This window comes from Macaca nemestrina, chromosome 11 (assembly GCF_043159975.1).
Source record: "Macaca nemestrina isolate mMacNem1 chromosome 11, mMacNem.hap1, whole genome shotgun sequence".
Taxonomy (NCBI): Eukaryota; Metazoa; Chordata; class Mammalia; order Primates; family Cercopithecidae; genus Macaca; species Macaca nemestrina.
Window position 1 is genome coordinate 70,336,217 of NC_092135.1, and position 27,023 is coordinate 70,363,239.

Consider the following 27,023-nt stretch of genomic DNA (forward strand, 5'->3'; position numbering starts at 1 on the left):
ACTGGTGTTTTTTTTCCCTGCCAGAAAACACATTGGCTCAAGATCACACTTTGCAAACTGCTACAGTTCCTTGTTTGGGAAGCAGGAGATTTGGTCTCCATGGAGAATTTGTCTGCCAAGGCTGAAGAAGGGTTCAATGGAGTGGTCTGGGTTATGAAATCAGAAGTCGGGAAATCTCAAATTTTAATTTGGTCAGAGAAACTGACATTCTTTTTAGGAAAAGTCCCTGCTTTAGTGTCTCCAGGCATAAAATTAGGACACTGGCTTTTGCTTTGTGGAGATGCACTGACTTTAGTGTTTGAAAAGATTTTTGAACATGAAATGTGATATAAGTATCTGTGAACGCATTTTTCTCCTGTTTCACCAGGGAAAGTTCAGAAATATGTTGTATAATGCAGAAACGTTTGGCCCTTCACTTTTGGCATGTGATCTGGGACAACAAAGCCATTGCAATAGGGACATTCTCGGCTATTAGGTGGTTCAGATTTCTATGTTCTTTTCCTCTTTTCTTTGTTATTTGTTCTATAGAGTAGTGTGTTCACAGGGCAGAATTTATTGCATTGCTTCAAATGTTTTGTTAATGTGCCATAAGAAGGGACACATAAATATAGTGACTACTTAACTTTTCATGTGCCAGTGACTTGCTTTCCAGATTAAAAAATGTTGAAGAAATTTTAAAGTTCAAGATTCAATTTCCCTATCAAGTGACATGTTCTCGTAACCATCCTGTCAGCTTATTTTAAGTAGTATAAGCTGCTTTAATATTAGCAGCAAGATGTATTCAAGAAGATAAAGCTCCAAACAAAATAATGATAAGTTGGCTGTGATTTGGGATAATTCATAGCACTAACATTCTCATTGGCTGAGCAGGGGGTGATAAGGATGTGTTCAGTAATGTCCCTCTGCTTTTGTCTCTGTATCCCCCCAGGCCTCCTAGCTGGCTTGTCCTCTGGACTGTTTGTCTCTTTTGAAGTTCAGGTGGACACAGAGTTTGGGACCCACTGTTAATTCTCCAAATCCTGGCAAAAGACAGAAATGGTTCAGACCCAGAGTGAAGCACAAACTTGTTTTTATGCAGATCTTGGCACCAGGAAACTATCATATGACAGAGATTATAGATGGCCCTCTAACAACATGGGATTGAACCGCAGGGGCCCACTTACACATGGATTTTTTCAAACAAACTCTTAGATTGAAAATACAGTATTTGCAGGATGAATCCAGCAAATGTGGAGGACCGACTTTGTCTACATGCAGATTTTCAGGGCAGACTTCAGGATTTGATATGCATGGATTTTGGTTATGTGCAGGGGTCCTGGAACCAACCCCTTGTGTATACTGAGAGACGACTATATTTGCCAAGCTATAATGATAAGGAATGGTTTATCCTGACCATTTAAATGACGTGAATATGGAGCACAAGTAATCTCATTTGCATATTCCCTCTCCCTATGTTTAATCTCCATTATTTGAAGTCCTCTCTTGTTATATTTACTAGTATGCTTTCTTCACCTTAATTTTCACAGCTACTATTTTATTCAGCACGCATTTAATAGTGGACATTGTACTACATACCTCACATAATCTCATTTAATCCTTGTAACAACCTGATGAGGTAAGAATTCTATTTTACAGATTAGAAAATTGAGTCCTAGGCCAGGTGAGGTGGCTCATGCCTGTAATCTCAGCACTTTGGGAGGCCAAGGTGGGCAGATCATGAGGTCAGGAGTTCGAGACCATCCTGACCAACATGGTGAAACCCCATCTCTACTAAAAATACAAAAATTAGCCAGGCATGGTAGTACACACCTGTAATCCTAGCTGCTTAGGACGCTGAGGAAGGAGAATCGCTTGAACCCGGGAGGCGGAGTTTGTAGTGAACCGAGATCGCACCATCACACTCCATCCTGGGCGACAGAGCGAGACTCAGTCTAAAAAAAAAAATTGAGTCCTAAAGAAGTTGGGTAACTTGCTCTAAGCCCTCGGTCGGGAAGAGGGTGAGTCTAAGCGTGTTTGCTTTAATCTCACCTAATACACTCCACAGATCACTGGTTTAAGTCCTAACTCAAAATCAGCCTTTTTTTTTTTTTTTTTTTTTCCACAGAAGACATTTTTATAGAAAGCAATGAATTTTTTTCTTTAAAGAACTTCATTTTAAAATGTCTACTCCATCTTTGGTCTTTCAAGAGTGCATTGTGTATGGCATGAGATGTACATAGCTTCACGTTTGTTTCTAATGAAGATGGGGATGGAAAACCAAATTTGCCAGGTGGGGGATTTCACCCCAGCCCTGTGAACTCAGTTTTAGATTTAACTTGATTCATTTAAGGTTGGAGTTTATTTCTGGCTGGCAAAATGTGGCTTCCTGGCTTAGAAAAATTCCCTCAAAACAAACTTGAAAAAAGTTTGCCCACCTAAAATGGCAGCGTGAAATACGTCACATTTTAATGAGCTCATTGTAAGTGAATTAGGAACACTGAAATGCAATTTACTTCAAAATAGATCTGGGTGTTATAAGGAACAGCTGGCAGTATGGAGTCTCCTGATCCCAACCAAAGGCAGGTTTGCCCCTATTAAATGGTCTGTGACCTAGAGTGAATAAAGTGTCACTTTTTTTTTTTTTAAACACAAAAGCATGAAGTTTCAGTGTAGAAGAGAAAACTCTCAACACTAATATAAAAAGACAAAAAAACAGTATGGGAAAACTCTTTCTCTGGAACAAAAAATCTGCCATTGAATAGAAGAATGCCTAGTTTATTAAGTTTAGTTCACGAAACTATAAGTATATTGTGGTCAATGCATAGCTCATAAAAGCCATATCTTGAAAGACGGTACACAGGTGGGAGCTCTGGTTTTGATGCAACATTCTAAGGGCTTTAGATAACATCAACTCTACTAATCCTTAAGAAAAGGCAACTACTGAGGGGTAGATGACATGTCATTTCCACTTTACAGCTGGGAAAACTGAGACATGGAGAGATTAAATGCCCATGTGGCCAGTGTGGAGCAGAGGCAGGATCCGAAATAAGGAACTCAGGTTCCAAAAACCATGTGCTACCCACTCTCATGGATGGCCTCACATTAGAGGGTTCCAGGAAATATGTAAGACTGTTGGGATAATGTAACCACAGAAGGAGAATAAAGAGATGTTTTCAATAACTAGTTTCTTGAGATGGAGTCTTGCTCTGTCGCCCAGGCTGGAGTGCAGTGGTACGATCTAGGCTCACTGCAACCTCTGCCTCCTGGGTTCAAGCAATTCTCCTGCCTCAGCCTCCTGAGTAGCTGAAATTATGGCACCACCACCACGCCCGGCTCATTTCTGTATTTTTAGTAGAGATGGGGTTTCGCCAAGTTGGCCAGGCTGGTCTCGAACTCCTGACTTCAGGTGATCTGCCTGCCTCAGCCTCCAGAAGTACTGGGATTACAGGCATGAGGCACCACATCCGGCCCAATAAGTAGTTTTTATGTTGCATGAAAAAAGCAAATATATTGTCTGCTGTTGGTGATGATGAAGTCAATATAATAGTGAACTTGATAACAAAATGATTAAAGTAGGTCTCAGGGAATGGAAAATATATTAGGCATGACACGGATTCTTCAGACTTCTCCATGAGTGAACAATATTCTAAAATTATTTTGAAAGCTCCCCTACAGACGGTGGGCTATAGGACAAATAGGTAATTTTATTTTGAAGAGTGTACTGGTAAAACATAAGAATTCAAAAGCTCTCACCTGAGCAAATGCCTCTATTCATAGCTTTCACTGCCTTTTAAGTAAAAGTGTTCAGTTTATAGAAATTTCTTCTGTGATGTGTTATTTTGTTTTCTAGTCAGCATTTTTTTTTTAGATGCAGTTTTGCCAGTTAACTGGATTTGTAGGGCCCTTCTTGCACCGTGCATATATTTTGTAGGCATGTGTGCTAGCACACACACACACGCATATGCCCTGTGCCCTATATACTCAGCACACCTTTATCACCAAGCTGTCTCTCCCTTTGGTTCCAGTCAAGTATCTTCCTGTCCCAGATTTTGTTTTCCCCATTAAAACTGTGTACTCCCTCCCCAGGTCTTTAATTTTTTAGGGCTCTGAATTCTTCATAATTTTTAGGGCTCTGAATTCTTTTATTCCTTTGGCCCCAGAGATTGACATGTCCTCTGTGGATCCAGAATGACCTCTAAACCTCCTTTTTGTAAGACACTTTTGTAAAACACTCAACTCTATTTTACCATGGAAAAAACGACTGAGTCACAAAACTTGATTTTTTTTTTTTTTTTTTTTTTTTTTTTTTTTTTTTTTGCGTCAGAGTCTTGCTGTGTCACCCAGTCTGGAGTAGAGTGGCACAATCTCGGCTTACTGCAACCTCTGTCTCCCCATTTCAAGTGATTCTCAAGCCTTGGCCTCCCAAGTAGCTGGGATTACAGGTGCCCACCACTAGACACAGCTTTTTGTATTTTTAGTAGAGACAGGGTGTGGGGGGGGCTGGGGGGTCTCACCATTTTGGCCAGAACTCCTGACCTCAGGTGATCCGCCCACCTTGACCTCCCAAAGTGCCAGGATTATAGGCATGACCCACCGCGCCTGGCCAAAATGTGATTGTTATAGTCAGAAGGAGCTGACAATCTTCAAATAAATTATGTCAAGAGTGAGGGTTTGACTCAACTTCAAGTATCTTTGGCATCTATGTTAAGAGTGAGAGTTTGACTCAACTTCAAGTAGGCAGGAGACTTGGGCTAATAAGTTTTCCATTTGCGATGGGCACTTGACATATCCCAGAACAAGACTCCCAGCCTTGTTTTTCTTTATCTGAACCTCTTCCCACACAAGCATAATTTGCTTCAGTAGTGCTATACATGTAGTTGTGATATTTAAATTTAATATTATTTAGAATTTCAATTTGAGCGCAATCTGTGTTTGGGATGAAGTAAATAACTCTGGTCATTCATACATCATCCACTGAACACATCTTGGGAAGACAGGAATGAATGGTCCACAGAATTCCTCTTAGAAGCAAGGGGTGATATTCAGAATAGTTAACAGCTGGTATGACATGGGGATATCCAAGCAGAAGGAGCCCTTGCTGCACCAGGGCTTAAGGGCTTAAACTTTCATTTGCTAGGCTGTGAGGAAGTTGCTTAGTCCCAGGAAAATGGAGAGGGCAGGGATGGTTGCCCGTGAGAAGCTAAGGGCAGCAGCTTTTATCAACCAATTCGGAATATTTCAGCAACCATTACAGCCACATCACTGGCTCCTGGCTGAGTACACTCTGCAGTGAGGTTCATTATACTATGGCTATAACAGTGTGGACCCCATCTCTCTGGAATAGTACATATTTTACATGAAGGGAAAAGGCTAACTTGCAACTTATTTGCATGAAAAATCACTTTACAAATACTTCCTAGTTTACTAGATTATTTCTCCAATAGTTTCTCAACTTTATCAAGATGTATTCGTTAAAACTGTGTGCTCTCCAAAATCATCTACTGAATTTAAACCCACTGCACCCCACTTTGGACTATAATTGACTGGAGTTACTGATTGGAAAGGAAGTGGTAAACACCCCTAATATGCTGAGGGACTTACTCTGGCAGCTGCTACCACCTGTGGCGACCCTTGATGATGTTCACGCAGCTTTTCTGAGTGGCACATGCTGTTCCCTTCAATACTCCTTGAGGTGAAGAAGAGGACACCCCTACCCCTGTGCACACACAGCTCCTGCTGTTTCCTGGGGCTGCACCCTGCTTGTGTTTCCAGTGCAGGGATGTCAGATTCCAAAGAGGGCTCCCCAAGGCACTCCAGAGGCTTCAGCCCAGCACGTCCCAACCTTTTCATGCCATGGGACCCCTTTGGCAGGTTGCTGAAAACCATGGGCTTCTTCTCAGAATAAGGATTTTAAATACATAAAAGAAACCACAAGAGGTTACCCAAAAAGCCAGTAATATTGAAATACAGTTAACAAAATGTTTTTAAAAATTTCTGCTAGAGCAATATATATGCTTCATTATTGACATATGTGGCTAATTGTCCAATAACTACTGTAATTTGAGATATTTGCAACAACTGTGATGTGATGTAAAACCAATGGTTTCTAGTGATTACTAAGTCATAAATACTTATCCTACTGCTACTGCAGTTTGTTGTCTACGTTCGTAATGGCAAAACATGCTAAATGTCAGAGGTTAGTGAAAATTAAGATGTAAATTTTTTCTCATCCAAGTTCACAGTACCCTTGAATGAATTTTCTCTCCTCGGGTTAAGAACCCCTGCAGGATAAGGTTGCCCCTAGGGCCAACATCTCACTGGGGCCCCGCCTCAGGTCCTAGAGGCAGGAGCCTTCATGCCACCCACACAGAACTCGGAGCTGTCTCTTGGCCCAGCAGTTCTCTCCACAACTAGTTCTTAAAGTTCGGGGCTAGGAAAGAAAGGCATCATCGCCTGAGCTCCTGGCGCCACTTTAAACAACCTATCCTTGACTTGTGTGACTTCTCCCACAAGCTCTCCTGGTCACCTGGGCAAAATCCTAGGTGATCTGGGGGCAAGGCGGAGCTTCGGTTTTCTGATCTGCAAAAAGAAACACCCACCTCGTAGGACTGTTAGGATGAATTGAGGTAATGGCTGGGTTGTGTACATTATACAGCACGATCAAGGTGTGTGCTGTGATCATTTTTGAGGGTTAGGTCTTTGAGGACCCAGCACAGTCTACACAGCTGTAGTCCCGAAGTGTTGGGCACGCCTTAAGCACTCCACAAACACCTGTAGAAATGAATGAATGACGTATGCATCTGTACGTGGGCCCACATCTGCGAGAACAGGCTGCTCAGGCAATGAGGCCCGGTGCATCACCTGCACTTTTCTTTATAACGGGTAGTAAAGTCTCCCTTGCTCTGCGCTGCTCGGCAACCACAATTCTCTCCAGAGCGGGCGGCGGAGTGGGGCTGCTTCGCCGCGAGCTCGCCTCCGGGTCTCCTACGTCGTGGCTTCCGGGCAGGTACCGGGCGGCTGGAGAGGCGAGAGCCGGCGGGTAAGGTGCGGGCGGTGCGCCGGGCCGCCGGCGCGCAAGGAGGGGCGAGAGGGTGGAGAGGGGCGGGGCCGGCGTCCTCGTCACTTGATAAAACGCCTGCGAGTCTCCAGAGAACAACGGGCTCATTCAGCGGTCGCGAGCTGCCCGCGAGGGGGAGCGGCCGGACGGAGAGCGCGACCCGTCCCGGGGGTGGGGCTGGGCGCAGCGGCAAGAGGAGGCGAAGGTGGCCGCGGCGGTAGCAGCGCGGCAGCCTCGGACTCAGTCCGGAGCGCAGGGCGGCCGCTGCAGGTCCCCGCTCCCCTCCCCGTGCGTCCGCCCATGGCTGCCGCGGGGCAGCTGTGCCTGCTCTACCTGTCGGCCGGGCTCCTGCCCCGGCTCGGCTCAGCCTTCAACTTGGACGCTGAGGAGGACAACGTGATCCGGAAATATGGGGACCCCGGGAGCCTCTTCGGCTTCTCGCTGGCCATGCACTGGCAACTGCAGCCCGAGGACAAGCGGCTGTGAGTTCCCCGACCCTTCCCACCCCCACCGGCGCGCCGGCCTGAGCGCGAGGAGAGGCGAGGGCGCGCCCTGTTCCCGCCGGCCCCGGGGAGGAGTTGGCCGGTGGGTCGCGCCCGGGCCGGCGGAGGCGCACCCAGCGCTCAGCGCACTCCGCTCCCCGCCCTGACCCGCTCCGCGCGGCGCCTCCCCCCCATTCAGCTCGGGAAGGAGGAGCACCCGAGGGCTAGGCTGGGCCCCGGGAGAGTTTACTTTTTTTTCTGTTTTAAACAAAGTGCTTTCCGCCGGTCCTTCCCTCCGGGCATGTTTGCTGAGACCCCGGCAGGTGGCACGCTTTGCTGAGCTTCACGTGTGTGTTTGGGGCGGGGGTGGGGTGCGGGGTCACCGCAGCTCTGCTGTGGGTTTGCAGGGAGCGTAGTTCCAGGATGGTTCAGGCCTTTCCAAACTCTCAGTGCACCCTGTCTCCCTCGCAGACTCGCGCGCCCCGCACAAGTTGGAAAGCCACTTTCCATGTGTCCTGCATGACTTTCCCAGCAAGGCGGGGGCGCTCCTTAGGATATACTTTTACGCGCCTGAAAAAAAAAAAAAAAAAAAATTAACCAAGCACCTGTTCTCTGGGCTAGATCAGCTGAGAAAACAAGTCTGAGTGATGTGCCCAGCCCCCAAAGTACTCGGCCGCACCCGAGACCCGCTCGGCTCCTGCGTTGGGCAGGCACAGCCAAGGGGTTAAAGCAAAATGTCCGATCTGAGCCTGGACTTTGCAAACAAGGTTTGAAAGGGATAACCCCCGACCGTAGCGGTAAACCTCCCAGGAGAAAGTGGAGACTGGCACTACGGGCCTCTCCTTTTATTTCTTAAACAGTGTTTGGTTCCCACATGATCGAGCTATTTAAGCCGGAGAGGGTATTTTGGCGCTTAGTCGCCTTAATCGCTATGGGGCTGCATTCTTGATCTGTGCTACTGAAAAATAGGCTCTAGCAACAAAAGGTCTCCCCTCCCCACCCAGGCCTTGAGTTGAACCAGGACCTTCCAGGACCAACAGACCGGAGAAAGCAAAGTGCAGCCACAGTGAAGAGACTTTGTGTTTAGGAGAGGCGAATGGATTTTAGAACTGGAGGAAACCTCTTGATTTCAGCGGTTAACAACTTTGGAATTCGTGAATGTTGCAGCCCCTGAATTTTAGTCAGTAGTTTTTTTCTGTAACACCTGCTAGGTGAAGCACAGAAATTAGCTGGGGGTGGGGAAGCTCTAGGAGGGTGGTCTGAGGCTGTATGCCTGGCCAGCTGCTTATACTCTGCTTTCTCTCAGAAATAATTGTTGTTAAGCTGTAAATCTGAAATGAAAGGTTCCTGTTAACTCAGATAATGGATGACGTTTATTGTCTCGGAATACTTGGTGTGTAGAATTTGAGCTTGTCAGTGCAGAAATGATTGTGGGCCAGCAGAGGGAATTCATTCTCCTGGGCATTCTCTCTCTGCACCGGAGGCCCACTGAAACCGGTGGCTTCCTTGAAATACTTGTTCAAGCAAAAAGTGTGAAGGGAACGTACTGGGACAAGAAATATCCTGGCAGTGGAGATTTGCAAAACGTGACTTTGCCAGGAATCTGTGTCGTGAAGGTTAGCAGCATGCTTGCTAAAACTTGTTACTGCTGCTGGGCTTCTCTGGTATTAGAGCTGAGGCAACTCCTCCCGAGGTAAGGATAAGCCTGCAGTGGGGTCTGGTGCCTTCTAGAAATGCTCTTTTTAGCAGCTGACAGAGGGGACAGGCCCCATGTAAGGAAGACTGTATGTTTCCTAGAGTCCAAAGGCAGTGTCCACGCTTTAAAGAGGCTGTGGTTTATGTCACGTGCTGCCCACCCCCATGCTTTTGTAAAGTGTTCCAGCTTCAGGAGTAGCATTGGTCTTCCCAGGAGAACCAGCACACACAGGCCATAGCACAGGTCAGTTGTCACGTTTGACAGTAAAGAATGTGGGTGTAAATGGCAGAGCCAGTAAGATTGAGAAAACTTCTGGACCAGCTTCCCAAATTCTATGGAAAAACTCAGTGGGGGTCTTTCAGGGACCTGCTGGGAGAGAGACCTAAGCTGAGATTCCTTCTTGGCCTTTTATTAGCAGCTGTTAATTTACTTTGAGCTTTAATTTCTTTATCTGTAAAATGGAGATATTACTGCTTACTGGGGTTATTATGAGGATTAAGAGATAATATGCAAAGTGCTTAATGCCTGCCTGGCATGGGTACTTGCTAAATGGTAGCTGTTAATGATCATTTAAAAAGCAGTAATTGTGTACCTACTGTGTGTCAGGTACCTTACAAGGTGTCTTAAACATTTTGTGATTGTAAGATTGCCTCAGAGTAAAGCCAAAGGTTATTGTTTTGGGGTAATGATATTTTAAACTCAGTCATGTTTACGAAACCCATGTTCAAAGCAACTTAACTTTAATAGGTGTTAATTAGACTTATAACAAAAGTGAGTTTAATGAATAGGGGACTTTGAGGAAGGAGAAGTAAAATATCAAAGATGCATGGGACCGTCAGATAAATGCACTATCACAGAAGACCTATCATAAATTTTTGTAGTTTAAATTTTCTATAGTGCCTTTAACTATTCAGTCACATTTTAAACTCTAGTTATGACTTTATGACAGAATAATATTGTGTCAGAGAGCCTCAGAACATGTCGGGTGTTCCTAAAGCTTTGGAGACTATAAAATTGAAGTAGATACCATAAAACTTCATCCAGGTTTTCAGGCTCTATATTAAAGAAGTTTCAGACTCCAAAAGATTACTCAATGGTCAGCCGAGTTGGTCTGCCGAGTGACTGAGGTCAGGGGCTGAGCACCTTGGACTCTTTAATTTCTCTTAGGTAGTTAAGATTGAGTCATCTCCAGAGGTGGAAGGTATATGATGATGACGGTGGGTATATCCAGCCTATGAATCATCACTCTTAGCTCTTCTGGGAAGAGATGGATCTAAATATGACCACAGGGAAGAACCTAGAAGAAGGAGATCTATAAGAGATAGTTTCATGAAGTCATTTTGGATTTCTGCCAACCATCATTTTCTTTATGGGGTCTCTCTCTCTGATCACCACCGTCTTCCAGAAATGCTCCAGGCCCACTGTCTGTTCTGTTCTGACCCTTACTAGGTTTGTTCTTGACTATTCTCAGACTTCTCATGTTCCGTCTCTTAAAATCATGTTTTCTGAACTAGAGATTATCTAGTCCAACTGCCTCTCTTTACAGACCGAAGCTGAATGTTCAGCTTGAGCAGAATCTTAACAGAATGTGGATTTGAATTTGATGTGTCTGACCCATGCTGGTACCATCTTTAAATAGAAAAGCCAGAAATGTTCTTCAGACCTGGAGAAATCAGCAAGCGTCTAAATTTTGGAAGTGTACTATATTGTGTTGATTTATCAAACTGCTTTCCTATATGCATAGGCCAGGGCTATCTATTTAAGTATTGGTGCCTGGACTCTTACTATTGATGCTATTCCAGCTGGCCTTGGAACAAGTTCTGGGTCCGTCCTTCTTTGCCTGCCCCCGCCCCATTCCCTTCTGAAAAAGCCCAGTGAAGTGTGGCTATAGCTAGCCAAGAATCAGAGCTGTATTCAGGATGTGTACCTAAGCACTTGCTTCCTTGCATTTATTCACTCGGAGTGCCATGTGGCCCAGGGCCATCTTCCAGGGATTGCTGGGTCACCTTGAATGCTAAGAGTAGAGAAAAAGCCAAAACGGGCAGCAAGACTTACAGGAAGTCTTAGGACTCTGCAAGAAAGCAGAAATAGGCAAGTTTAATTTTAACACAGGCTGGTGTGAGAGCAAGTAATGACAGGGTTGGGGGAAAAAAGGGTCAACATATTTATATGGTATAAATAATTTGTTGAGGAAGTCAGGTTAAATGCTTATATAAAAGGATTCCTTTATTATAAAGAAGCGGTTATCCTGTGTTCTCAGTTGTATAGACTCTCTTAGCATAACAATATATTGAGATTTAATTTAAGCTTTAATAACCAAATAGTACCAGAATTGTGGCGCATGCTTCCCTGAAGACCTCGGCTCACCATATTACTGTGGACAGTGAGGCCAGTGAATTATTTGGTATTTTCAAGAGGGATAGTGAGACAAAACAGAAAATACTGTCGTAGGCTTAGATGACAGGGTCAGTTGTGCCTGAAACACTGATTTAGTGCTGAATTGGCCCATTTTAAGAATATAATCATAGCTTAAGAATCAGTTTAAAATTTCCCCATTCTACACTAAAGCAATGTCTTAACTCCTCTGGATGTCTGTACCACGTTGTGTCTGACAATTCTAATGGTTTGTGCTTAACTGATATCCACTATCTTTACGAGATGATCTAATCTCTCCCAACTGGATTATAGGTTGTGTGAGGGCAGGGGTCTTACATTCATTTCTTTGCCTGCTAGCACCTAGCATATGCCTTGCAAATACAATAGATAGAGTCTGATATTATACACTCAATTTAACCTGTGAAATCAACTCTTTCTGCTGAGGGTGGAGAGGGAGAAATCCCTTTCTTTAACCCTTCGCCCTTCCTTGCTCAGGCCTTGGTGTCTTCTGCCTCCGAGGAAACAGAAGCTATAAGCTTAGCAAAGAAATGTACAAGAAGTTAATTCTTGGTTTTTGATTTTTCAAAGGCGGGGGTTCCAGCTAAGGGATTTTCATGAGTGATTTTAAGTTACACTTGGCTTTTGCCCTAAAGGCAGACTTTAGAACCTAACCCCAGAAATACAGACTGATCTACACTGCAGTGGTTATTCAGGACTTGCTGAGGTGGTTGGTTGTTATGAGGCTGGATAGAGAAGGATGGCTGTGGAATAGAGATCCTTCTGAGAGCAGCTTGACGGGAGTGTGGGAGTCAAATGGAAGTGTGTAGTACATGTGTGAAGTCACTTGTGAATTGATAGCAGTAGGTTTATTTCTTCAAGGATAGTAAGGGAATCTTGGATGTATTTAACTCTTTCGGTAGAATGGTGGGAAGACTGCTTCCCCACTCCAGGGGTGAGCCTGGGAGCCATAGTGTGGGATCTGGGAATCTGTAGCACCCCCACTGGCTCCTGGGAGGATGATGGTAAAGATTAAGTACTGCAGCAGTGGGAAGTGGATGTAGTCTCAGTCCCCAGTGCCCGTCTTCCCTTTCTGGGCTTGGGTACAACTCAGGAATCAAATAACTTTATATCTGGAAGGAAGCTTAGGGGTTCTGAAACCTGGCTGGTCTTCAGGGTAACTACTTGGGCAACCTTTTATAAAAGTGTGATTCTCAGCCCAGCCCAGATCTGTTACATCCGTTTCCATAAGCGTGCTCCAAGAATCTGTTCTCAAAGTCTTCTTCGTTTGAGTCAGACTAGCTTTTCTCCTCTACACAGAAGGCAGAGTATAAAGTAGTGACTAAGAGCAGAGCCTAGAGCCAGGTGGGATCAAACCCTTTTCTGCCATTGACTAGCTATGACTTTGTGCAGGATTCCTAACCTTCCTAGGCCTTCCTGCCTTCAGCTGTGAAGCTAGGATCCTTGCACATTAGAGTAGTCCTGGTCCAGAGGGAACACTTTGTGTTTGTTAAATAGGTGAGGAAACCAAGACTGTAAGAGGTGCAGTGGCCGTAGCATGTTGGGCAAACTTGGTCTAAAGTCTTCATCTTCCCTGCTTCCTGGTCTGTGTTGTGTGTGTGCTTTCTCCTTTTAGGTTTGGTTTTCATCACGTTTAAGTGTACATTCTCCCTTTCTTCCATTCCATTCTCCAGTTGGAAAGTGTCTCAGAAGAGCCGTGCCTTCTACTTAGCAGCCCTTCATAGCCACTAAGCCATAGATAAATCCCAGTGAGGTCTCAGTGTTCAGCGATGAGTGGACAGATGGGTGCACAGACATGGCGGGGCAGTGACTGCGGGCTGGATACCCAAGGAGGGTGGGTGGTGCAGTTACAGGATGGGCTTACTGCTAAGGAATACCACCTGTCTGGTTTCCAGGCCTTCTTAGACCTCTATGACCTTGAAAGCACCCCCACACCCCCATCCCTAGGAGGCTGGATAACTTGCACAACACCCAGGGCAGGTTTGAAGACGATTTATTTTTCTTAGTTTTTTGCTTGGCACTAATGTTTGCTAGGAAGGAGCTTGTGGATTATTGATGACAAGACTGCCTAAGGTTGGAAAGTATGTGGGTAGAGTATGGAAGTAGTGCTTCCTTCGCAGGTTTGTTTGTTAAACTGGCATTTAGATTTACAGACACTGATCTCTTGGAACTGAGTTAAAAGGCTAATTGTTAATTAGCCCTGAACTGGGGCAGGTAGATGGGCCTCTCACCGGCGTGGGTCCCTGTCAACCTAATAACAGGGCTTGATAACCACCATCAGATCTGCTGTCTGGCTTTTCCGTTTAGATAAACAAAGCAAGATGATCTCAAACCAGCGTACCAATTCCGAGGTTGGCATGTTTGTAGAAGACTGTTTACAGGCCACAGTGTGGCAGCAGACCCTCCCCAGTTCAGCCCCATGCCAGGTTCCAACTTTGGGTCCCACTATCGCTTCATCTCATCCTAAATTGGCAAAAAGACTGTTTAGAAAACTAAGTCTCAAACCAATTAAATGGTGAAGACGACTGTTCTGAATTAGGGGAATGGGAGGAAGTACCACTAAATGCAAGTACAAAGGGCAAAAACTCGTGACGTGGAGCCATGGGTATCCGCTTGCATGTTTATTTGCCAACCGGCTAGTATATTTTGCATGTCATACAATCTGAAACTTACTTTTTTGAAAAGCCATTTCAGATATAGTGTAAGAAAAGCCTTTGAGAGAAACATGCTTTCTAAGCCTGGGAGTATAGAAATAAAAATAAACTTTGCAATAATTTGAAAGGGGCACACTGGTTAGTGATTTGAAGAGTAAGGAAGCACCCGGTAATGCCTCTTTACCCAAGAGCTGTGTTTGCTTTGCTCGGTGATATCAATGTCACTGTGGTTTCTTCATTTTGAAAAGGACGTTCATTTGTACTGAGGTTGTTTTAAGTGTGTGTGTTTGAGAGAGAGAGAGAGATGCAAATGATAATAAACATTTCAGACCCAGAGGGTAGAATGTCACCGAACCTAAGCTTTCCTGAGCCAAATACCTCCTTTGTCCTTGCAGAATCAGGAGCCCTTCTCTTGCGGATATGCTGCCATTATGATAAAGTATTGTGATGTAAAGTTAACAAGAGGATCCTTATCCAACTGAATCACAGCCAAGGGGTGGAATGGTTGGCCTCTGGTATGGATGCCCCATTCAGCAGCACTGAGAGTTTGGAGTTGTTCTGTTCTCCTTCCTCCTTGCTGAAGGTAGTAAGAAATCCTCCCTAGGCCCCATTCCCCTGATATATCTTGTTGGGTGATGGCCTGTTACTGGCAGTGTGATTATGTATGTCCCTTTAGAACAAAGGTATCGAAACAATAAAAGTTGTGAAATGGAAAATGTTTAGAATTCTGCAAGGCTCCAAAGAGATTAGAGATAGGTAGGAAAAAGGCCATTGTTTTCCAATCAAAGGTGCTGAAAACCTGTTGATTGGACCTAAGGAATCCAGCTTTGCTGTGACACAAAACCCAAGAGTTTTCTTTCTTTTTCTTTCTTTCTTTTTTTTTTTTTTAAAACAGTCTCATTCTCTTTGCCCAAGCTAGAGTGTAGTGATACGATTTCACCTCACTGCAGCCTTGACTTTCTTGGGCTTAGGCAATCCTCCTACCTCTGCCTTCCGAGTAGCTGGGACTACAAGTGTGCAGCACCACACCCAGCTAATGTTTTTTGTTTTTAGTAGAGTCAGAATATCACCATGTTGGCCAGGCTGGTCTCGAACTCCCGGACTGTAGCAATCAGCCCGGCTTGGCCTCCCAAAGTGTTGGGATTACAAACGTGAGCCACCGTGCCCAGCCCCAAGAGTTTTCAAAAAAGGAAGAGTTCCAAGAGGCTCAGAAGTGATCAGGTGGACATGCAAAGACATAATTCTAGGAAAGGGATATTATTAATATTTGCCAGTGAGGCCTCGTTACTGCTATTGAGACTAGGCCCAGGTGCTGACTTAAGACAATACTTTGAAAAAGTTGAGAGGCTTAAAGACCTGGGTGATGAATGAAGAAGACTTCCATGAATTTACAAGTGCAAAGAGAGATGGGTCTGGGCACTGCTGGGCCTTTTAGAGGCGCAAGGACAGTGGCCTTGGGGAAGGCTGAAGGAGACACCTATTGAATTAGATGGTGTCAAGACTGAGGGAGGACTTTTGGGAATCCCAGACTAGAGAAGTGTTTTAATGCCAAGAACATGGGAAAGCCATTTCAGATACTGTATCAGATAAGCCAGCTTAGAAAGAAAAGTACCTTCTAAGGCTTGCCCTCTATTTAGAAAGGGCTGCTACAGAGGTTAACTGAGAAGGGGTTGTAGGAATTTGGAGAGGCATTGTGAGGACCCTCATTCAGGTTGATCTGGGAGGTAAGGTCTGAGAGACAATGATCCCTCTCCCCAAGCTTAGCAGCCATGCCAGAAGCCAGCTGAGGTGGTTTTTCAATATCGTAGAATATATAAGCTTTGTAAGCTCATTTATTTCTCTGTGTGTGTGTACATGTTGATTTATACTTGTTTTATATTTTAACCCAAAAGAAATAGAGATTTTTGTCTTTATTTGAACAACAGGGGAATGTGCTCTAGACCTGCCAGAGAAACCATGGCCAGCTTTTTGGGGTTTTCCTATAGAAATTGTTCATTCAACAGATATTCGCTGAATATTTACTATGTATTTGGCATGGTTCCAGTGCTGGGGCTACAGCAGCAAACAAAATAGACAACATCCCTGCCTATGTTCTGACTGGGGAGACAAATCATAAACAAAAAGGTGTGTTATGTTAGATAGTAATAATTAATGCAGAAGTGTTAACTGCAAGGGAGGGGAGAATGGTTGGTGTGATCTGCAAAAATAAAGTGGAGAGAGGGAACAGGGAGGTGCAGATGGGGAGGGAAGTAGTCGGCAATAGGGCCACCTGGGAAGACTTTGCTAAGAAGGTGAAACTGCATTCCTGGCAGAGAGAATGGCGAACACAAAGGCCCTAAGGCAGGAGCATGTTCAGGCAGGAGCATGTTCAGGCAGGGCAGCAAGTCTCCTTGGAGGCAGATTGTATAGGGCCTTATGGATCATCGAATGACTGGCTTTTACTCATGAATGAGATTGGGGGGAGCATTGGAAGGTTCTGAGAAGAGTAGGACATGACCTCACCTGGATTTTACATGGATTTCTCTGGCCTGCTGCCTTGAGGGTAGACTGTATGAGGACAAGGATAGAAGTAATGATACTAACTAGGAGGCTCCTGTAATAAACAGATGGTGCTTTGGACCAATGTGGCAGCAATGAAGATAGTAAAAAGTGCTTGGATTCTGGATATGTCTTGAAAGTAGAATCAACAGGATTTCCTGTGGACTAGATATCAGTTGGGACAGACAGAGTAGAGAAGAATGTGTCCAAAGTTTTTGACCTGAGCAGCTGGAAGGATGGAGTTCTATTATGGTTTGGGGAGAAATGTGAGAGGAATAGATTTTGGGGGCGGGGCAGGAGTATGGTTTTAGATGTGTCAGGTTTGGAGTGTCTAGACAGCCAAGCGAGTTATTTAGGCAGTTGGGTAAGCATCTGAGTCAATTTAAAAAATTGAATTTAAAAGCCTGAAATTCAGTTTGAAAGGTTTGATTGGTGATGCAAGTAGAGGAGCCTCTAGGTTGTGTTTAGAATGATGAATTGATGAGGGCACCAAGGACGGGGACCGAGGCCTGAGCCCTATGGTGTTCCTACAGATGGAGGTTAGGGAGAGCCCTGGAGACTGACACCTATGGCAGGAGGAGAGATAGGAGGAGAGGGAGGGAGTGTGTGGTCCTGGAAGCCACACGATGGTGTTTCAGAAAGGAAGTGAAAGATCATTTATATCAAATGACACTTACTGAGATTTGATCACGAGATTGGCAGTGTAGAAGCCACTGGCGACCTTGTGAGAGCACTGATGGGGAGGAGTGGGAGCAATGCCTAATTGGAGTGGGTTTGTGAGAGAACAGGAGAGAAGGAATTGGAGACCATAGGAACTCTTGAGGGGTTTTGCTGTAGAGGGGAGCAGAGCCATGGGGACTGGAAGGGGAAATAGTGGGTTTTTGTTTTGTTTTGTTTAACATGGGAGAAGATTATAGTGAGCTGGTTTGATGAAGATGATTCAGTCAAAAAAGAAAAGTTAATGCAAGAGAGGGGAGAACTGTTGGTGTGACCTCACCAACCGAGTAGGTGAGAGAGAACGTACCGTGGGGGAGCTGGCCTGATGACTGGAGCAAGGGTAGCTCATCACAGTCATGAGGAAGAAAGGCCGGATGAGGGGCACCGATGCAGGTAGGTGGCTAGTTGTCCTGGTGGAAGGGTACCAGGTTTTTCCATTGCTTCTAATTTCTCAGTGAATAATAAGTCATTAGCTCTAAGTTACTCGGTAGTTGTGTAAAAGTTTGCCTCATTAGGAGTAAGAACTTCACTGAGGCAGATGGATGTGGGTTTGAATCCCAGCTCCTTTACATTCTATGGATTTTGATGTTGGACAAATTACTTGTCTTCATTGGTCAAATGGAGGTACTAATAGCACCTACCTCAAAGGGTTGTGAACATTAAAGGTGAGGATAAAGCACTTAGCAGAGTGCCTGGCACATCCAATCAACATCAACCTTTACTGTTATGGGTCTCTTAAAGTAAGATATGAACATAATTCCCTCACACTGGGGAGTTTTTGTAGCTCTCTTATCTTTTCAGTCCGGTGGACAGCAGAGGTTACCCTTTGGGGGCCAGGTCCAAGGTTAACTTTCCCTATGGAAGACTGCAACTGGAGGGCAGTCCACAGGCTGCCGTGAAGTATACATTGTCTTGATGAAGACAGGAAGGGGAAGTACAGGACTTGGAAGAAGAAAGAGAAGATGGCAACATGTCAAAACTCTTTGGCAATCTGCAGGCCTTTGCGCTATATTTGAGCTACAGAGAACCACGGCTTTTTGTTTTGAGTTCTTACAAGGCTCATTTTAGGTGTGGAGAGAGCTCTTCCCATGTGGGTGTGCAGGTCCAGAATTGGTTAGTGCCTTGGATGGCACAGTATTGCTGTATCCTGCAGACTGAATGGACAGGAGGGGGTTGACACGGGGTGCCTGTAGTACAGGGTGGAAGCCAGCTCCGGGAACGCAGCAGGAGAGCCAAGGCTGTGCTTCCTATTCCTGGTTGATTTGTCTTTGTAATCCTAGTCAATGTATCCAGCGTCTAACTGCATATATTGAATAAAAAAGGACACATGGCCTTCTTGAATTTTCAGGAGTGTAGAAAATGAGGTTAAATCAGCACTTTGGGTTTTAAAATATTGTCCTTTTTCAAATTTCTTCTTTCAAGATGTTTGGTATAGACCTTGAGGGAAAGCTGAGTCCAGAAGGAAATAGAGACTATCTTTGGAATTTTGCAAAAGTGTGAGTCATCAGGACTTGGGCATCCATTCCCCTGGTGTGCTGCAAATCAGATATGAAACATCTGCCTGAGGTGGCCTAGTGATGGTATAAAAGCTTCATTATAGTACAGAATGAAGTGTGTGCTTATATAAAACACGTCTTTGAAGACATTGCAAGCTTTTGGTGGTTGCTTTGCAGTCTGCCTCTATATATGTTCATCTGCCTCCATCATATAGTGCTTTTGTGAAAATGGTGGGGAAGCACTGACCAGCTCAACCTTTTCTCTATAGAAAGAAGACTGAGACCCAGAAAAGTCAAGTGACAGCTAGTCGGTGGCAATGTGGGCCCTGAAACCTAGCTCCCAGTGCCCAGTCCACCTGATGGTATGCCGTACACATCTTCCATTTGGTGAAATAGCCCATTCTTGGAGTTAAACTTGTGCCACATAAATCTTGCCCTTGATAGAACAGTATCTTGGGTTTTTTAAATGTGCCCTATATAGTGGGCTGGGAGAGGTAGCAAATACAGCCACTGTCACCCTTTCCCTGCTTACTAGGGCACTCCAAATGACCATAAAACATTTTTTCAGTGGAGTCTCAGAATTCTTCAGGTCAGTGTTGGTCAGCCTTCACTGTTGTGTGGGTATTTGCAAATAAGACAGCACCTGTTCGCCCTCTTGGCCTTTCTAAATCCTGTGCATATGGAAGGCACCCTATAAATGTCTGCCTGATGGATATGATTCTTGTTGGTTTGTGAGCTTCCTAAGAACAAGACGTCAGTCTTGTTCATTTTTGGTTCAAATCTAATACATAGAAATGGACATTCAGTAGGTATTTGTTGAGCTCTTTGATTCCCCAAATACATTAAAGACTTTTAGAGAATAAGAACCAGGGTAACCATTTCTTTAGAATGATCTTTTACACGCTGGTACTTTGAAAAAAAATTTAAAATATACATGACAAAATTTATTTTAACCATTTTAAAGTGTATGATTCAGTACTGTTAAGTATATTCACATCATTTCTTGCCTGGAAATGATGATGTTTCATATTATGAGGCCATAAAGTATTGATAAGCTAAGCAAACTTTAACTCAATATATGATTGTGCTAAATCATATATCATTTAATACTGTATTCTAATGTGTATTAGTGGCAATGAAATTAAAAGTTTAACATTTATGGTACAAGTTGAAATGTAGTCTCATAGCTTATTGTGTGTTTTTCCAATCTGGTTAAGGACTGCTATGAGTTGAATTCAGCAGTTGTATACCTGGCACCAGCAGCCTTTGAAAAACCAAGTAATTCAAGTTTTTAATTGAGTAACAGAAAATTGCAACTGATAAAATGCCTGGCTATATTAGCTTATTTGTCATTTATATGTTGTTAGTACTCCTTAACTCTTGGTAGCTTTAAGATGAAACCAAGAGTGGTTTCAGTTGCATTCTGTGTTTCGGTTGAAGCTGAGGCTTGATTTGTGGCTTGAAGTTTGAAAGGAAGTGCCTGTTTGTTCAGGGAACACCAATTGGACTAACAGCTGTCCTTTGTAGGAAGGTCATCTTTAGCTTGTCTTGCAAATACTTTCCTTGTTCATTAATTCCTGCTCCCCACCCTGCTTCCTTTAGAGCCATGTTAATCTATTACCTGGGAGCAGCTCTAGATTCTGGAGTTTGTAATGACTAATTTCTCTGTTGCTCTCATCCTGTTGAGTTTAATAGGCTGTCTTTTTTCGTACTGATGTTTTCATGATGAGATTTCTAATAAGCTATTTGGGAGCTATGAGAATAGAAACTGATAAATATTATCTATCTATTAGCTGTCAGAATAAAAGCTTACTGAGGGTTCTGAACTGTGAGGCCACTGAAGGCAGGGGCTTGGGTCTGATTTTTCTGTGTTTGTCTAGAGCTTTAACAGAGCCTGACGCTTGAAACTCTTAAAAATATGCTTTAAAATAAATCTAAATTCAGCCAGGCATGGTGGCTCATGCCAGTGATCCCAGCACTTTGGGAGGCTGAGGTGGAAGGATGGCCTGAGCCCAGGAACTCCAGGTGAGAATGAGCTATGATTGCGTCACTGCACTCCAGCCTGGGTAACAGAGTGGAGACTGTCTCTTAAAAAAAAAAAAAAATCGGATCCCAGTGCGTAAGACATAGGTGTTTTCATCTGTGAAGAGAGTAGACACATTCTAGTAATACCCAATGTTTTTGTGAATTTGTTCACAATTGAAACTATTTGCCACTTGCAGAAGTTGGGAAGGAACTTGGGGAATGGCCTAGAAAGGTAGACCATCACCCTCATTTCATAGAATAAGAAATGGAGACCTAGGATTTGTCATAGTCCTGCAGACAGCTACAGACACAGTTGTGCCCACAGCTCCCTTGTCCTGAGTTGTTTCTGCTTCATTCCTGCTAGAACCCCATCCTGCCCTCACCCCTAAGCAGAGGTCCACCTAGCTGATGTGTCTGTTTTTATAAAATGTCACCAGAAGCTTAAGCACATCTGTTCGTGTCCCACCAAACTTGTCTGAATCTCTTTCTCATCATAGAGAGGTGCCATCCTGAGTTGCTCAGATGATAAACATTTCTCCATTAGAAACTAGGCTTGGATTTGCCTGTGGCCACAAATCCAGAAGCAGCTGTGTGTTCCCCATATTGGTCACCAACGCCTGCGTCCTGTTTCTGAATAAGGAGTCCTGGTTACCGCCACACCCCTCATTCATTGCTTTAGATTAGATGAAAGGCGAGGCGCCTGACTCAGGCCACGACTCACTCTGCTTGGGTAAACCCAGCTCCTCCCAGTAGGAAGTGATTGCCCCAGGCAGGTTGAGGAGTGCCCATGGTATCCAGGACTAAAGCATTTGGACCCTGCAGCTATTATAAACAGCACTTTACAGTGCTTGCCGTCTGAATAGTGGGACTCCCCTGGAATGGACAGATTCAGTCCCTTCTGAAAGGAGGATGGACGAAGGGTGAGGAGTTCGTGTTGGATGTATTTTCAGAGCTGAAAGGTTCCCCTGAGTGCTGTCAGTGCCATGGATGTTTATAGGGAAGGTTAGAGTTCCTCTCTCTGATGTCATTGCATTTTATGCCGTAGCTCACTTTGACTGTGGGACTCTGTAGGAAGGCTTATCTACTTTTCAGCTGTTGCACCTCTTTTCTTCTATGTAGTTTGGCCTCTGCCTTACATTCGCTCTTTATTGTAATGCCCTGGTTGCCAGCACAGTGCCTGGCCCACAGTAGATACGTTTTTGTGAGCTTGCTTTACTGATGTGTTGTCATGCCTCTGGAACAGGCTGTAAAAATCAATCTTTGACTCTTGTTGCCAGCAACTGTCTACATAAAGAGAGCATGTGTGAGCTTGTTTTATGCAATTATAAGGTTTGCTTCATGACTTGTGGGCACTGATTTTTTTTTTTTTAACCTCATTATCTCTGTCATTTTCTCTGCAAGATTTTTGGTGACCCCCATGTCCATGGACTGACTTCTATTTTTAAAATTTCATTTTTATTTTTGAATAGGTAGTACAGTCACATGATACAAATATTAAAACTACGAAGATGGAATGAAAGTCAGCCTCCCACCATTGATCTCCAGTCACCCTATTCTTCCTGGATGCAGCCATTGTTTCACCAGCTTACTGTGAATCCTTCAGAGCCACCTATACATTTACAAGCAAATATGTACATAGTGGTTCTTTTTGTTTTTTTTGTTTTACTCATTTGCCATGTAGATTCTTCTGCACCTTGCCCTTTTTCTCCTGGTATGTTTTAATGCCTGTTCAATCTTGTAAATAAAGAGCTTCCTAAGTATTTTTAATCTCTGCATAATACTCAGTTTTGAGGATGAACTATGATTTATTTAACTCATTTGGGTATTCAGATAATTTCTAATCCTTTGCTGTTAAAAGCAGTGCTGCAGTGAAGAACTTTGTGCTTCCCTCATTTCACCTTAAATGGGGGATTAATTAATTCCTAGTGCAGAGTGGCCTGGCCAGCGTTGTTGTTTTAACGGTCATGGCTGATTCTGGAGGAGTGACTGCCCTCATTCCTTTCTATCCTAACCATCTGATACGACCAAAGGCTACGCTATCAGTGGGTTTAGTAGAGTCTTTTCAACAATAGAGTTGCCAGCCTTATGCCCAAGCTGTTGGATCCCTGAAGGCTTCAGTGTTTGTGCCCTAGCTGTACTTTACTCTTGTTAAAATGTATGTGTTAAAATTAGAGTGGCTTGTTGGAATGTATAAGATTGCATATAGTGTTTCATGTTTCATCACTGTGTTAAGAGTTTACGAAGTTACTTGACATTATTTTTTCTTTTTTGAGACAGGGTCTCACGCTCTTGCCCAGGCTGGAGTACAAGTGGCGCAATCACGGGTTACTGCAGCCTCAACCCGCTGGGCTTGGGTGATCCTCCCACCTCGGCCTCCTGAGTACCTGGGACTACAGGCATGCACCACCACGCCTAGCTAATCTTTGTATTTTTTGTAGAGATAAGGTTTTACCATGTTGCTCAGGCTGGTCTCAAGTTCCTGGGCTCAAGTAATCCTCCCACCTTGGCCCCCAAAGTTCTGGGATTACAGGTGTGAGCCACCGTGCCTGGCCCATCGTTTCATTTGATCCTTGCAACACCCTATGATAAAATTTAGATAGAACGATTTCACAGATAATCCTTAGTGATACTCAGCTAACGGGTGGTACCGCCAGGACTTGAACCCACCATTCTTGTAACTTTCTTGGTATTTCTGGTTGTGGTTGTGGCCTGCCGGTTTGTTACGGGGCAGAAAAGAAGATGGACGCTTTCTGGAGGTAGCTGCTACAAGCATACACTGTATTATCTCAGCAATAACAAGTCCAAGTAGGACTGATACGGTATACACAAATAAAGAAGTAGTAGTTGCTGAAATATTGAAATAACTTTCATTCTAGTTGGTACAGGTTGAGTATCCCAAATATGAACAACCAAAACTTGAAATGCTCCAAAGCTGGAAACTTTTTGAGTGTCTTTGAGTGCCTGCCAACATGACATGCAAGAGAAACATTCATTTTAGCATTTCGGATTTTGGATTTTTAGATTTGGGATGCTCAGTAGGTATTAATGCAAATATTCCGAAATCCAAAAAAAAAAAAAACAAAAAAACCCAAAGACCCAAAACACTTGTGGTCCCAAGCATTTCAGAAAAATGATACTCAACCTGTAAATAGCTCTGTCCCAAACCCCCTGAGTTTCCTTCTCTACTTCCCTGGCCACTTTTCACATAGGAACCCCCCTAATCGCCACATATTTCCCCCCACAACCCAGCAACTAAAGAGGAAATGCCCTCATAAACAAGGAGCCCCTGCATTGTGCTCCCGTGCTATGGCCACCATCTGTGCTTGCTAATTGGTTCCCAAGCCATACTGGTCCCTAAATATTCTTGAATATCTAAGTGCAGGAATGGAGTAGTAAACAATTTAAACATTTAGGCATATAACTTGATTTCTGTAGGTTTTTTTTTTTTTTTTGAGACAGTCTTGCTGTCACCTAGGCTGGAGTGCAGTGGCGGGATCTTGGCTCACTGCAACCTCCGCCTCCCAGTTTCAAGCGATTCTCCTGTGTCAGCAGGATCTTGGCTCACTGCAACCTCTGCCTCCTGGGTTCAAGCGATTCTCCTGTCTCAGCCTCCCAAGTAGCTGGGACTACAGGAGCCCACCACCACACCTGGTTAATTTTTTTGTATTTTTAGTAGAGACAGGGTTTTGCTGTGTTGGCCAGGCTGGTCTCGAACTCCTGACCTCAAGTGACTGCTCGCCTCAGCCTCCAAAACTGCTGAGATTACAGGCATGAGCCACCGTGCCCGGCCAGTATTTATATTTTCTAAATTGCCTTTGTTGTTCACAGTATCCTATTTCTAAATCTGTTTTCTTTTTCTTTTCTTTTCTTTTTTTTAAAGAAAAGCCTGAAAGACCTCTTTTGGTTTTTCTTTTTGCTTTGTCTTTGTCTTCCCGTCCTCTCAAAATCTGGGTAGCTGGTCTGAGATGTCGGGACCCAGGACTCGCTCTCTTGTTGCTCCACCATTGGAGCCTCAACCTCAAATTCAAGGTAGTGGCACCTACATTCCAGGCAGCTGCTGAAGAAAGGAACAAAGAACAGAGCCAAAGGCACATGCATGCTGTCTTCTAAGGAAAATATTGGAAGCAGCGGTGTGATGCTTTGTCACGCGTCCTGTTCAGCAGGACTGAGTTGTGTGGCACGTCCAGCTAAAGAGGAAGGTTCAGTTGAGTAGTATTTATTCAGGGTGGCCTTATGCCCAGCTAAAAAGTCTTACTCTGGGAAAGAGGAGAACTGATATTGGGTGACAGCCAGCACTTTCTGGCAGAGCTACTAAGCCTGTTGTTTCATTTATCTCATTTAGAAAATAAACTGTGACCATATTAATTTCCTTTTCAAAACATTGAAAAATTTGTATTTCCTAAACTATTGGAATAGTAAAATGGGTATGGCGACCCACCAGGTGTGAGCTCATTAAGACTACCTTTTCTGTTGTTTTTTATTGAAATTATTTTATTGAAAAATGATGGAAAAAAGTCACTTTTTCCTTTGCAGATGAACTATTTGATAATAGCTTTTAAGAAGTGAATCTTATTGTTTGAGTTAACACTGATAATATTTATGCTTGGTACACTTGAAATATAAAAACCTGCTTGGTCACAACATGCTAGAATTTAAAATTATTAAAAGTGATGAATTAATGATAAAACTTTATTGCCATAACAGAAATTTGCTAAGCATCTACTATGTGCCAGGCACTGTGCAAAGGTCAGGGATAGAAATGGTGAGCTCACAATCCAGTGTATATAGCTTCTTAGACTTGGTTTCTTGAAAGGAAAACTCACTAGAGTTTGGACTGCAAATCACAGATGTCGTTTGGCGACTGATAAGTCGGGTATCTGGTAATTCAGAAGCACAGGAAATGATTAAATGCCACATTTGACAAGATCTGGCAGCTGCTTTGTGAAACCGAAAGAACAGGATTGCTTGGAGACAATTATCAGAACTTGGGCTTTCATTTTTCCTTACTGCAGTAGACAATGTTTTATTATGGCTCTTTGAGAGATGTCTTACTGGTGTGAATTGCTTGGTCAGCTGAAAAACTTTTGAGCTAATTTTATTTTTACTTTTTTTGAGACAGAGTCTCATTCCGTTGCCCAGGCTGGAGTGCAGTGGCATAGTCTTGGCTTACTGCAACCTCCACCACCCAGGTTCAAGCGATACTTGTGCCTTGGCCTCTGGAGAGCTGGGATTACAGGCGTGCACTAGGTTGGTCTCAAACCCCTGACCTCAAGTGATCTCCCTGCCTGGGCCTCCCAAAGTGCTGGGATTATAGGTGTGAGGCACCACGCCTAGCCACGTTTTATTTTTATTTTTATTTATTTATTTTTTATTTTGTGAGATAGAGTCTCACTCTGTCAACCAGACTGGAGTGCAGGGGCGTGATCTCCGCCTCCCAAGTTCAATCTGTTCTCATGCCTCAGCCTCCTGAGTAGCTGGGATTACAGGTGCCCGCCACTACGTCCAGCTAACTTTTGTATTTTTAGTAGAGACGAGGTTCTAACATGTTGACTAGGCTGGCCTCGAACTCCTGATCTCGATTCGCCCACCTCAGCCTACCAAAGTGCTAGAATTGCAGATGTGAGTCACCACACCCAGCCCCAATTTTATTTTAAAATGAATTAGTTATGTATTTATTTCTGTACTTCATAAATTTGTGTTGAATCGAAGTGGAATTCTTGATCATTTTAAATGCAGGCAAGTTGCTTTTGTGATTTTTATGTTGTTGCTGTTGTTACTCTTTTGTCCTTGAGGTTATTGAAATTCTTATGTTGGGAGATTAGAAGCAAGTGTTGTTGGACCAAGGTCACACCAAAAATAGATCCTAGGGATAGAACCAGAATTCCAGAATTCTTTTCCTGTTTTCTCCATTTTCCTGATCTGACGACTCTTATTAGCATTCCATTTAAATAGTTGAAATTGATGGTTGTGATTTCACATTTTTCC

General features: G+C 43.9%; 1 protein-coding gene across 3 annotated transcripts in view; it reads left to right on the forward strand.

The window, feature by feature from the left end:
• Positions 1-7,189: 7,189 nt before the first annotated feature.
• The window catches only part of LOC105483230 (integrin subunit alpha 6), a 77,637-nt gene continuing 57,803 nt past the window's right edge, over positions 7,190-27,023 (forward strand). For all 3 annotated transcript variants that reach the window (XM_071072937.1, XM_011743972.3, XM_011743971.3), the window contains exon 1: positions 7,190-7,518. In XM_071072937.1, coding sequence (XP_070929038.1) covers positions 7,337-7,518 — 182 coding nt within the window. In that variant the 5' untranslated portion in view covers positions 7,190-7,336. The remainder of the gene's footprint in view (positions 7,519-27,023) is intronic.